The 13,433-nt window shown below is 40.0% G+C and overlaps 1 protein-coding gene across 2 annotated transcripts in view; it reads right to left on the bottom strand.

The window, feature by feature from the left end:
- The window catches only part of nkain4 (sodium/potassium transporting ATPase interacting 4), a 65,486-nt gene that overhangs the window by 26,889 nt on the left and 25,164 nt on the right, over positions 1-13,433 (bottom strand). For both annotated transcript variants that reach the window (XM_074682097.1, XM_074682098.1), the window contains exon 4: positions 6,483-6,683. In XM_074682097.1, the coding sequence (XP_074538198.1) occupies positions 6,483-6,683 (201 nt within the window). The remainder of the gene's footprint in view (positions 1-6,482; positions 6,684-13,433) is intronic.

Raw genomic sequence — 13,433 nt, 5'->3', positions numbered from 1 at the left:
AAAAAACTGCTTGTTTCTTACAAACAGAGAGGTTTACAAGAAGGTTGGAATTTATGAAAGGGAATCAAAGCTCACTTGACAAGAAACAAACAAAACACATGGTGGAAAATGGGAAGTAGAGAAAAAAAAAAGTGGACACTTCCCAAGAAAGTATGTTTATAAAGAAGGTTTACTCTCTTAATATTCCAGTTTGACTTGGTATCCCCTTCCTCTTCATGCCCACCCTCAGATGTTTTTAACCAAACATTAGAGTAAAATTAATCTGAGAAAAATCCATTTCTCTGGAAAACATATTAACAATTAAAGCTCTTGGCGGAGACATCCTTTGAAGTGAATTGTCAGGGCGGTCATTTTTTCCCGATGTTCGGTGGGTAGCCTGACAGAGCAGTCAGTGGCCTGCTGCAGACTAATTCCCTCCTCTGGACTCGGGGCTTTTTCTTCTCCTCCTTATGCTCTTTTTTTTTTCTTTGGCAGGGACCAGCAGACTTAATAACTGCTCACAACGGCAGCATAAGTCTTTTAATCCAGGGATCTTTATAATCTGTTGAGGCAGATGTTTTAAAACTTACAGTGCGGTTACAAAGCAGCATCCCTCTGTTTGGCTCCTCATGCAGCATACACATAACTGGTTCTGGTTTTCAGCATGGGGACAGCACAGACTAATGGACTTATCAAAGCCAGCACACTGACCTTCAAGATCAAGGAAAGGGTGGGCGGATATGTGAGTCCATGATGTTTTCATACAGCTGAACTGAGGAACCAAAAACAGCCTCAAAACCTACAGTGAGCCTCCAGCTGTGGAGGTCTGCCCTCAACCCAAAGCACCAAGCAGGGGCTGTTACATGTCCCACACACCATCAGGGCCCCTGGCGGTAAAGAGGACGAAGTTTGACGCAGTCTGATGCTGATGTACAGAAAGAAGGCATAAGCCATCTTACCTCCAGAGAAAAGAACGAAAGAAGCTAAAGTGACAGTGAGTGAGTGATCCAAAGAGGCAGAGAAAGAGAAGGACAGAGAGGAAGAAAGTAAGCGAATTGAAGAAAAGATACAGGGAAAAGAAAAAGAAAGAGGAACAGAATGGAAGAGCTCAAGAGAAAGTGGGAGAAAGACAGAATTAGTGAGAAGAAAATATGAATGAGTAAAAAAAAGAAAAAGGAGAGACAGTGAGAAAAAGCAGGAGGAAAATGGCCGAAGTCTCAAGTTCCTTATGTAAAAATTTGGGGTATCTATACTTTACCTGAGTAATTATTTTTCAGTCGACTTTTTTTTTCTATTGTTTGCGTTCTTAGACAAATATCTGTACTTTCTACTCCACAGGTTTCAAAAACAGCCTTGCTATCCCTGTTTCATTCCAGCTTGTCATCATTCAAAAAGACACCCACCAAAAAAAGTAAAAACTTATCCTAAAATTGCTGAAATTGTGTCATCCGGAAAAAGTTAGTTTAATTGCGGATAGATGAGATGTATAGACACAATATCATTCCAAAAGAGTGTGGCAGAGACTCAGGAGGGGAGATGAACTATTTGAACTTTAGGCCTCTGAGTCACAGCCTAAGCTTTTGACCTTAATGGCATTTTCCCCCCTTTAAGTTACTTTTTAATTTTATACCTTAAGTAGTTTGAAACCAGCACTTTTAATTAAGTAAGCTTGAGAAAGCTTGAAAAAGCTTGAGTTGATACATCAACTTCTACAAAAGTCTTTTTAAACCCTAGTATCTATACATCTACTTGAGTAATGAGTGTGAATACTTTTGGCACCTCTGGAAAGAGGTAAGGAAAAAGGAGCAAGAGAAAAAATGAAGATAAGAGAAATAAAGAGAAAACGGAAGAAATAAATGGGCGAAAGCTACAAGGATAGAGAGAAAGAGACAAAGGTAAAGAAAGTGGAGGTAGAAATAGAGAGCAAAAATGCAAGAAAAAAGTGTGAGAAGGTAAGAAAGAGGAGAGAAGAATGAAGAAAGAGTGAAAAAGAGACAGAATGTGGGTGATAAAGAGAGAAGTTTAAGAGGAGAAAGAGGAAGATGGTTAAAAGGAAAGACAGAAGTGAGAAATAGAGAAGAAAGTAATAGAGGATGAGATGGTAAGAAACAGAAGAGAGAAAAAGAGAAAAAGAGGAAGAGAAGCTAGTTAAAAAGAAAGAGAAAAGTGAGAGGAGCAGGACATACAAGGGAGGGCTGAAGAGTTCGTAGCCTGACTAGGAAGGAGTTCAGCCATAGTGATAAAACATGGCATCCATTAAATTCAACATTTTCTGACACTTACGGCATGGTTTATTTTTCAACATGAATGATGTTTTCTTGGGTTGTTGCTGTGGCAGGATGTCCAGACCTTGGGTCGTCTTCAAGACTCTCCCTGCCCCTCTTTAATTCAGCTGCCCACATTTTCACAGTTGATAAAGCTGAAGCATTATCTCATAATGTAGCAACCATGTCGGTTAGGGCTGGGACGATTTGCTATCCTCGCAGTTTTGATTCTATTATGATTTTTGGGGTGCCGATTCGATTCAAATTGCGATTCTTGTATAGTATTTTTAGTTTGCTTTTTTTTTACACCAAATCATGGGAAAAGGTTAAGTGATGATGATGATGTCTGAAGACTACGTCAGGAGCCATATTTTCCCATAGAATGCACATCGCGTGAGTGAGTTTTTTCAATCCAGTAAAAAAATAAAAACCTAAGTGAAGAATTTGAATAATAAAAAAAAATCTACTTTTTGACAAAGAATCCCAAAAAATCCTGATACACTGATTTTTTCTCCTACCCTTTATGTGCATGTATGTGTAAATGTCCTTGGGTGTTAACCCTTCCTCCTGCAGATATTTGATAACACCATGGTGCCAGATTTGATCCATATTCACAAAATGTCTTTTCAAAGTCCTCAAACACTACATCAGCGTCAGTTTATCTAAAAAATGTTGATTTTAATGCATGCCAAGTTTTGTCACTATGGCATAACTCTTCACTAGTCAGGCTACAAACTTTTCAGCCCACTCTCGTAGGCTAGGAGAGATATGGAAAGGATAATAATAAGAAGAATGAACGCAAGAGAGACAGAGGGCGAGAGGTAGAGAAGGACAGAGTTGGAGAAAGTGAAAAAAGGAGAGGCTGAAGGAAAGAGAAGGACATAGATCTAAAAGTTTTTTAACTCTGAGGTCAACTAAGATGAGATGTGGGCAGGAGAATGGTCACAGGAAGAGGACTTCAGATGAGAGATTTTGAAGGGCCGAGTTTGAGTGAAAAAAGGAGGAAATGAGAGATGGACGAATGATATGAGTTTTTTTTTCCCCCTCCCATAACCAAACTACATGATCCCCTCATAATGCAGGTTTCCAGAGAACAGAGAGACAACAGGAGAAAGCTTTGCCTGTGGCAGCAATAACCTCCATTAAATGATACGATACCTGTGCCTCTGCGTGCGTGAGAGGGAAACTGAACTATCTTCAGCTGTTTTATGGGAAGCTCTGACAACCCTTTGACATCTCTCACTGCTCCCGTTAACGTGTCAGACTTATGTCTACAGATGTAAAGTGAATATCACATATTGCTCTGCTTCTCTTCCTCTCTCTCGTACCTTTCTATCTAACTACCCTACGTCTCACAGGAGATGTTTTCTCAGACTTCACTGTTTTATTTAACAGCCAAGGCGGCGCGCAGGAGGAAAAAGAAAGAAGACAGAATGATGATAGGAGGATGAAAAGAGGAGGAAAAAGTATGTGTGGATTTTCTGCCGACTCCACTGACGGAGGAATCAGTTATTTTTATGACAGCAGCCAAAAACCAAAGCCACTCAGAAGCAATATGTATTTTTGGAGGGATGGCTTGGTTGGGTTTCAGTTAAGGCAGAAAAGAATGGGATTAGGACCGACTTTGAGCAACATATTCCCTTTCAGTGATGGATCGCTGAATAATACATGACCCCGGTTTGAAAAGGTTGAGCCATGTCATGCTCATCTGTTAAACCTTGAAGTTACTTTTTTGACTGGATGTTGCCTGTAGCAGCAGAATCAACAACAAAGGGCCGACATTACGAAACCCAAAGCTTCGGCTTATGATGAATGGAAGATAGATGACAATGATGCCTGGCCAATGGATCCACATTTTTCATTTTAATGAAACACGCTTCTTGAAGCCCAAACTAAATATTTAATGGCCTCTCATGGCGACCTTGAAACCTCTTTAACAAAGACAAAGGGACTCACTTTCTTTCTTTCCCTTTGATTAATCCTTTCAACTTCCTCTTTTCTTGCTAGCAGAGAGAAAATAGCCCACAGAAAACCAACAGTGGGCTTCCCAAAGGACCGCATTTTCCTACGCGGTGATCTGCTTTTTAGCCAGGATATGAGGAAACTCGTGCCACTGGGATTTCAAGACCAATTTCCCGACTGTTTCCAAGAAGATGCTGTTTAATGCTTGGGTGGACAACACCATGTTAATAATACAAAAAAAGTGTTTCCATCTCAGTCGAAGGAGTGAAAGTCCATTTGTGGTGAGTATTACACAAATTCACTGCCCATAGTGAAGAGGCTAATAAGGTTCAGGAAGAGTCGAGGCTATTAAGTGAGGTCAGCCATTTTATTACCTTCCTCCTAGGGGGTGAGGGGATGAATCTGTGATTCAGAGCCTCTCAGGCAAAAGGCAACCTCTGGTGTGGATACATGAAGCCAAAGGGATATGGAAAAACTGCAGTTCCTCAAGTACACATTTGCAGGAAGCTTAAAAACTCAGTTAATAGTGCCCATTTTATGGCAGAAGTAAACAATTTCACATCCTGGTACAAAAATAAGACTTCAAGTTTTAAAGCAATGTCACTCATTGGTTTCTCAAGAGACAGTGAAGCCCTACGAAGTCAATCGCGACGTTGGAAGTGCTGACTCAATTCAATTGACCTCAACTAGATAAACCCAGTGTTAAGGTCTTTGCACACCGAGTCTGTTTTTTCATCCGAAATGTACGTACGCTGAAAAATAAATTGGATCCCATGTTATGTCAATCATTTTTGCACACTCACCTCAAAACTTTCGTCTGTCATTATTTTTTTTGGAACAGGTTTGATTTGATGCTTTTTTTTTTTTTTTTTTTGCATCCGCCCAAACTCGTTTCCAAGTTAGTTTGACTATTCAGAGACGCTGTAGGCTACTTGCAAAATCACCTTTTCTGACATATTTTCGGTATCGGTGCCAAACTGAACCAATCAGCTCTCGGCAGGTGGAGCTACAACACTGCAGACCGTTGATTGGTCAAAAGAATCGTCACTTACCATGTGACAGCGGCTGCATTTCTCCTGGAGGTACACAGACTTTTCAGTCCTTGTTTATAAACTGGATTGGGAAATGTTTCCACTTTTCTCCAGCAGAGGGTAAAATGTTTCTCTCTGACTCATGTGATGTGAATTTTATGGGAAAATATGGCCCCTGATATAGTCTGTAGACATTATCATCATTATTTAACTTTTCTCATATGGTCTGGTGTTAAAAAGCAAACTAAAAATTTCAAAAATTATAAATACCAAAGAACCACAATTTAAAACGAGTTGGCACCCCAAAAATCGTAAAAGAATTGAATTGCGAGAATAGCATATCATCCCAGCCGTAGTATTTTTGTGCAGGTATTGTTGACTCTTTTAAACCTTTTTGCACCTCTCTGGTTCTCCTCCTCAAATTTGGTTACGTCTAGCTCTAGAAAACCATCTCTGTGACATCCAAAGGCTGTGGTAGAGGTGTCAGCTACAGAAGTGAGGAACTAATGGGCAACATAAGGACTGATACCATCTAAACAGCTTGTGATACTTTTTCTAATCTGTCTGGTGGTTAAAATATCAGCACTTTTTCAAAATAAATGAATCAAAGATTAGTATAAAAATATGAAAACCCACATGACTCTAAAACCACAGAAAGATGAAGATGGAGCTGCTGCTAATATGAAATTCACAACACATGTACTGAAGTGACTGAGTCAAACAAGTCGCTCTTTCCCTGCAGTGCAACAGAGTCAAAATGATGCTTGAAGCTTGTAACGCTGCTGTGACTAGCTGTGTAATGTGCATGTCCGAACCCAAGTACCGGCTGTGCTGGCAGCTCAAGGAGTGTCCTGGCCCCCGTCCAATGAGAGGTTAGTGAGTCGAACATGAGTGTGTGCATGCTGGCAGGATGTGACTATTCATTCAGAGCTGTATAAAGAGGACAATAACAGTCCTTCCAGTGTTTGAGGAACCTGTTGGCAGCTGGAAGGACCGTGTCTCCTCCAGACAAAACAACGGATCAATTTTTCATTCAGCGACCAGGAAAGAGGAAGAGGAGCTGTGTCAGACAAAATAAAAGCCAGCCATGGGATTATATTAAGAAACATGTTTAAATAGGAAACAAAAACATCACCTTCCTTTTGTTTTCATGTTTGTATCTCCTGTCTGAGACTCCCACAGTGAGCGGGGGAGGATGCTGCTCATGTTAAGTACATCATATGTCAATGTAGCAACTTGTACTTACAGCAACAAGAATCTGCATGCTGCTATGCACCACCTCGATGTACTGGTAGTCCATGAGGCAACCCATGACCGTGATGTAGGAGTGGCTCTCTGTGGTGCGGACCCCTGGAGCCTGTGGCATCTCTCTTCTCACACAGCCTGGCCCGTGTTCGCTCCACCAAGAGTGATGGGCTGAGATGTTAAATGTCAGCAGGTCGCTATCCTGAAAGGAGAAGAAATCATTAGCTGCCTTTGTGCTCTGACTTGAGTTTTTATAACAACCTGAATGTGGTAGCCATGTTTACGATCTTTACAATAGTGGAATTTGCAAGAAGCTCTTTCATAAATTTAATTATAGTTGTTCACATTTGTAAGAATTCATGAATAGTCTTGTGATCATTAAAACCTGGAGTTAGATAAACTGGTGGGTGAACAGAAGTGGTCATACCTGGAGTAATGCTAGACATTAAATTAAAAAACTAGTCTCAGTTTTTTTTTTACAAACTGCCCTTTAAACCTTTGCATTAACTCATACCAAGTTGACGTAAAGGAAACTGCGTGAGCTCAAAGAGCTGAAAACGAGAATCAGCTTTTCCCTCTGAATAATTCACAGACTTTTCAAACAGCAGATCCAGAGCTATTGGTACATAAATAATTCTTCCGAAAGCTGCTAACAGGGCGTTTTGGGGGTTATCCAAGGTATCAGGTGTTTAAAGGATCATTTCGGGGGGGCAGAAAGTGCATGTTTTAACTGCTGTTTACTGGTCGTTTCTCATTAAAAGGGCCAAGCTGACTGGCATCGGTGTTGACAAGAACAGTAACTATTGACAAGGGATGGTCAAGTACTGAAACCAGGTATCCGGCCAATACCAGCCTTGTTTCAAGGTATTGGTACTATTACATCCAGTAAGTCCTCCTCCAATAGTCCAATATGAATGAACCAGGGAGAGTTAACAGTTAAACTGTTTTATTTTGCTCACTAGTTTAAAAAATTACTAAATTCTGACAGTTTTTAGTTTTTTTTTTTGCACTTTTGTTAATTTATTAAAAACAAATCATAAACTCAAAGAAACTTTTTTGTGCTTTATTCTGAACGTAATATCAGAGTGACTGTACTGTCTTTGTTAGCACTTATCATTCACTGTTAATTAAAATTTAATATATCAAAAGTACTATTAGTATCGGTACTCAATATTGGGGAGTACTCAAGAGGGAATACTTGTACTGGTATTGGTCTGAAAAAAATGGTAACGAATATCCCTACAATCGACACACAACTCTTTCAATTCCACACCAAAAATAACTGATGCATCTTTAAATATATATCTTAAAAAGAGGACAAATAACGAGCGCAAATGGCCTAGCCGTCTAGGTTGCACACTATGAGGTTTGCGCTCGCGCTTGTGGCCCAGGTCTGAATCCAGCCTGTGGCCTCTTTCGGGCATGTCACTCCCAACTCTTATCCTGTTTCCCGCTCTATCCACTGTCTCCTCCTCTATGAATAAGGCATAAAAGCCTCAAAGTAACTTAGAAAAGAAAAAATTAAGGTAAAATTTAATCCACAGTAAGATGTCATGATGGTTCATAAGAGTGATGTTATGTGCAATATTTTCTTCAGAAGCTGGTTTGATCAAGTTTTTGTCTTTAAAGGTGCAGTGTGTGGTATTAGCAACATTTAGCAGAAATACCTTAGAAGAGATAGAAAAGAATGTGTCTTCTTAGGGCATAAAAGAAAAATATTTATTTTAGCAGAAAAATATATGGTGATACCATATACAATTATTTCTTTTTATGCTTTGTAAACCATCTTAAAATTAGGATAACTCAAAAACATGATTTTAATATCTTAGTTAGAAGAGAGTTAGAAAAAAAATCTCCTTCCTGTACAGTGTGTGCCGATTGTGAAACAAGTGATTCAGACCCAAGTCGTTTTTTGAACTAAGCTGAAAATATATGTTTTTTGATGCTGAAAAAGTCTCTTTTTTTTGGCTTGGTGTGTATGTGGTTTCCAGTCTTTGCAGCCAGCCTCACACTGGCACTGAGTGAACTTAGGCTTTTAACACCTCTGCATAGGCTTCATTTTTTTAAACCAGATGTGACCCCTTGGTCATCATAGGTGCCACTGGAGGGTGAAGTAAGTGAATGTTTCAACCCAGAATCTGACCGCTACAAATCACTAAATATCCTCTACACACTGTACTTCACCGGTCTTTGAACTCTGAGGATACAAACTTTGAGAACTTGAATCCTTGCCAGCTAGAGCTAACATACTTTCTATTTAGGAGTTCACTTTTTAAATTTAGTTTTAACACTTTCAGATCCAGCAGCATTTTTTAACATACAGCTCTTTTACAGCCGGGCAATGTTCAATTTGCTCACAGCCGTATGAGCCCACACACACAGACGCACAGACGCTCACACCAATCAATACCCCAATACAGCAATCTACCCCGCATCTGCCCCTCAGTGACAAGACATGCATTATTAACAGAGCCAAGTGCTGTCAGGAAAACATCTCTGATTCCTATCCTCCCCCACTTACACTGACATACACGCACACATCAACAACACAAAACAACAGGAGATACAAGCAGTTACTGAAGAGTGCAACAGAATCCATGAAGAGTTTAAAAAGAAGCTACCATCTTCTCCATCATCTCCTTTTTTTGTAGACATCGTCACAAAACAAGGCTCCTGAAGGTCAATATGTGTGGTTGCTCACTCTAATGACTTGACAGATGCCATTGATTGAGCCTGGGAGCTCGGCAAACCATCTCTATCCACGCTACAGCCGCACTCATGACTGCAGTAACGTCACGCAGTCAATAGAAGAAGCTTCTGGCGACTCACTGTTGGGAGTGTTTTTGTTATACTCTCAATCACCCAAAAGAGCAAAATCAATCCTGTAATATCATGGATTCAAGGTTAGTCCTCTGATACTGCTGAAACCATTTTCCTTAACAAAAGTCGATATATATTTAGAGACAATCCTGTTACTGAACTCACTGGAGACATGAGGCTTTCTGGAAGGCTTACCGTCAAATTATTACAATCATGGAGATTTATAGTTTTAGACTAACAAAGAACAGAGCTATAGTTAGCGTGTTCACCTGAGGAATTCAAAGTATTATCAAGAGTTTATGTTCTGTGACTCTAATATTGATTCAGGAGCTGGACAGACTGTTTAAGTGGCCTGCCATCATTACAACAATAAAAGTTTACAGTCACTGCGTGTGGGGGTGGAAAAGAGACAAAGATAGTGAACCTGTGGAGGCTTTTCTTTTACAATGAGGCAGTTTAGGTTTAATGCCGTTTTAAAAATCTCCATAACAAGAAAACAGATACAATTCATTTGTTTTTTCCTCCTAAACAGCAGCTGTGTACCGACCATTGACCTTCATGTGTGACCTGATGCCAGGCTTGTTGTTTACAATAATATGGGTGTCAATATGACTATTTTACTGATCCCAACCAAGTCAGAGCCTCCCTGACCTGGGATATTAAATATTAAACATTTTGAATTCTGGATTCCAGGTGGGACTGCCTCTAGTAATATTCCCCCAGAATTGAATAAGCAAAGAAGACTGAGAAGCATCATCAACTGAATGTTGCATACTTGTAAAACTCACTGTATGGCAACTAATGGCAGAAAAGGGATCATCATCTTATTTGTTCATTTAACCATATTCTCCTGTTTTTCTGCATAACAGAACACACCAGGACAGCCTGCTGATAGCCCTCCATGTGTTAATCATCTGAGGTCACATTTAGTCACACAATCTTCAGTGAGGTCTGAAATCTTCTAAATGGACACGAGACATGAGAGTGCGTGGGATTTGTGCTAGTGCTAGTTAAAATGCTAGTTAAAGTTGCAAAAGCCCATTGTCTTTGTGCTAGTCAGCCCATCATGTAGCAGTCGCCCCATGTGCAGTGGTTCGTTCAAATAGATACTCTTTGAGTCGTCAAAGTCCAACATTTAACTTAAGTTTTTGAACTTTCTGTTTGGATTTCACCATTCCAAGAAGAGGCATTTTTATAGGTGTTGGCATGATAGTTAAGCACAAAAAAATCATGCATGTAGCTTAAAGTAAATGGAAAGGCTGTGTTTTTCTTATCTAGGAGGCGCAATGGAGAAGTACAAGACACACAAAAGCACTGTAGTCACTCAGTTTTTTGCCAAAACTAAAAATTTGTGCAAAATTGGGTGACATTTGAAGCATACTGAAGGCATGCAGTTTGGGGTCCTGGGCATCTTTTTAGCTCAGGCTCTTAAGTCAATCAAAACTGTCTTTGTGTTTGGTCTCACATGGTTTTTATACCATATCTTTAAGTAGTATAGTGTGTGGCCAGCTTAGTCACATAGTTGACTTCAGAAACAGTAAACGCTGGATGTGATGTTTCAAAAAAAATGCCCAAATGGGGGCGCCAAAGTCAATGCAAATCAAAGGTTACTCACAGTAGCTTTAAGTATAACTGATCTAATACCTGCTGACCCAGGTGACAGCTGAGTTGTGTGACAAAATGTATTCCCATAGATTTCATAATTTCTTGTAGTTTTGTACTCTATTGAATTTTACAGGAATCTAAACTGCAGTCTGAAGCAGCATATTCGTTATATACCAGGATGATACACTATTCTAAGGATTCAATTATTTTATGATTTTTGGGGAGCTGATTTGATTTAAACTGTGATTCTTCAATATTTATCTTGTGATTTCTAGTTTGCTTTTTTTTAACACCAGAACATGTGAAAAGGTTAAATGATGAAGATGCTGATCTCTACAGACTATATTATATCATCATACCATATTTTCCCATAAAACCTACATCACGTGAGTCATAGAGAAACATTTCAACCTCTGCTTGAGGGAGTGGTTATTTTTTTTCTAATCCAGTTAATAAACAAAGACTAAAATGAAAAATTCGAATTAAAAAAAAAAACGCTTTTTGACAAAGAATCCTGATTTTGATATTGTCCAACAAAAAATCCTGGTAAATCTATTTTCGATTTTTTCTCCCACCCCTATTATAAGCTAATAAAAATTAGATAGCTTTCTTTTTTATATTGATGTAGTCTAAGCTAAGCTTGACAAAAATGTCAGAACAGGTCTCAAAAGCCATGCTAGCAACTCTTTGAAATCAAGCAACTGCTTTCAAACATGTACTATTGATGACTTCAACAAATTAGACAGGCATTAAAAAATCCGACCCCAAAATCCACTGATACTTAGTTGCTCTCAGGGTTATGCACTATGATATTGAAGGTGAAGGAAGAAAATGCATCAGATTTGGTGGATTTGAAGCCTAACTGAGCCTTATTGATTATTAATTTGAAACATTTCCAAAAACAGCCCCCAAAGAGGGGAGGAAGCTTTTTTCTTAACAGGCAGTGGCATCCAGTCATGTCGTAGGAGTCTGTGTCTGCAGGCCCAGTGATGTCAGTGAAAGACTTTGGACTGTTTATAACAGAGGTGCGAGTAGAGAAGCAGGGGGCTGTCTGTCAGTCTGTCTTTCACCATGGGGGAGGGGATAAGAGATCAATAGGAGGTGACAGAGCATGTGGCATATGACTCCCAACCTGCCCCCTCACTTTGAGCGTCCTGTCACCCATTCACACGCCACGAACTCCTGAATCCATGTGCAGTCACACACACAGTCAAACAGCCCTGTCAACAGCACCAAAGACAGGTCAGATAGAATGAGCTGACTGTTTTATGATAAAACACATTGAGGTCCTCTTAGTGTGCCATGTTTGGTCGTGCATGTACACACAGGGTGTGGGTGCGGGTGGTGCGTGCGCTCCATTAGCCAGCTCTCCTCCTGGCCACCATATGCAGAGCTGGGAGTCCGGGCTGGCTCCATCTGTCGGGTTAATGCTCAGCCTCAGCCCCAAGCAGCTGGCCCCTACAAGCCTCATTATTCCAGGAAACATGGAGAAACACACACACAGACACACACACACAGTGACAGACACACACACTTGATGGAGCCATGGTCTATCACATAATGACAAAGTCGCCAGAGCTTGGGAAGGTGTTTCTGAAATTAATTTTTGGCAGTCTGAACTGGTGTGAGATGAGCGTTGCCGACATGAATTCATTATTCCTGATGGTCAGGCGGGCAATTGGGCAAGATAGCTATCAAAATGAGGAGAGGAGAAAGAAAATAGAGGAGAGGAGGGGAAAAGAGGAGAGGAGAAAGAAAGATAAAAGAGGGCAGGATAAGAGAGGAAAGGCTGTTGAAAAAGAAAGATAGGAAACTTGCAAATTATTCAGAATAAATTATAAAAGATCAAAGAGGGCAGCGAACAGAGTTAAGTAAAAGAGGAGATGAGAGGAGGAGGAACCGTGGTTCAATTTGCAGGTTGTGTAAACTGAAGCGACATACAAATTTAGGAGCTATGTTTAAGTGTATGATGTGGTTTGGAAGCAGGATTTCCATGATTATCTCTCCCTGTGAAGGGCTTCAACTCCAAATCTGGGTGAAGGCGTGGCAGCTGTATGAATGTATTGCACAGCCCTTATACTTAAAGAGTGACTTACAGTTTCATGTAGGAGTCAAACTTGATGACTAATCTTCATTACTCACACAAAGTGATCACTTTAGGGGCTGCATTTGACTCATAGACCGGGCAAACAGGCTCAACATATGCTGAAACACCCCCCAGCAGTTCATCTTATCTAATTATTGCTTTAGTAAATCTTCAGTGCTGATAAAACTCAAAAATGCTGAGATGTACTTTTGTATTTCACAACAACAGTTCCTGGAGTAATAAAAAGAAGGAAAAAAAACACTGGCACAAGGTCAAAAATAAATCAGATTTTTTTCAGGGAAAAAAAACAAAACAAACAAGCTCAGACTTGAGGCTTTTTTCTGGCAGAGGAAAGAATTCAGTTTTCTCCGTTGGGTTGTTTATTTTCTGTCTCAGGACGGCTCAGTGTGTACTAACAGGCTTGTGCCATGGCCACTTAAA

The sequence above is a fragment of the Halichoeres trimaculatus genome, unplaced genomic scaffold (genome assembly GCF_033239565.1).
Source record: "Halichoeres trimaculatus isolate MK-OKI-2021-1 unplaced genomic scaffold, fHalTri1.1 fHalTri1_scaffold_11, whole genome shotgun sequence".
Classification (NCBI taxonomy): Eukaryota; Metazoa; Chordata; class Actinopteri; order Labriformes; family Labridae; genus Halichoeres; species Halichoeres trimaculatus.
Note: the sequence above shows the minus strand (reverse complement) of the source record. Positions and strands in the feature narration are given on the sequence as shown.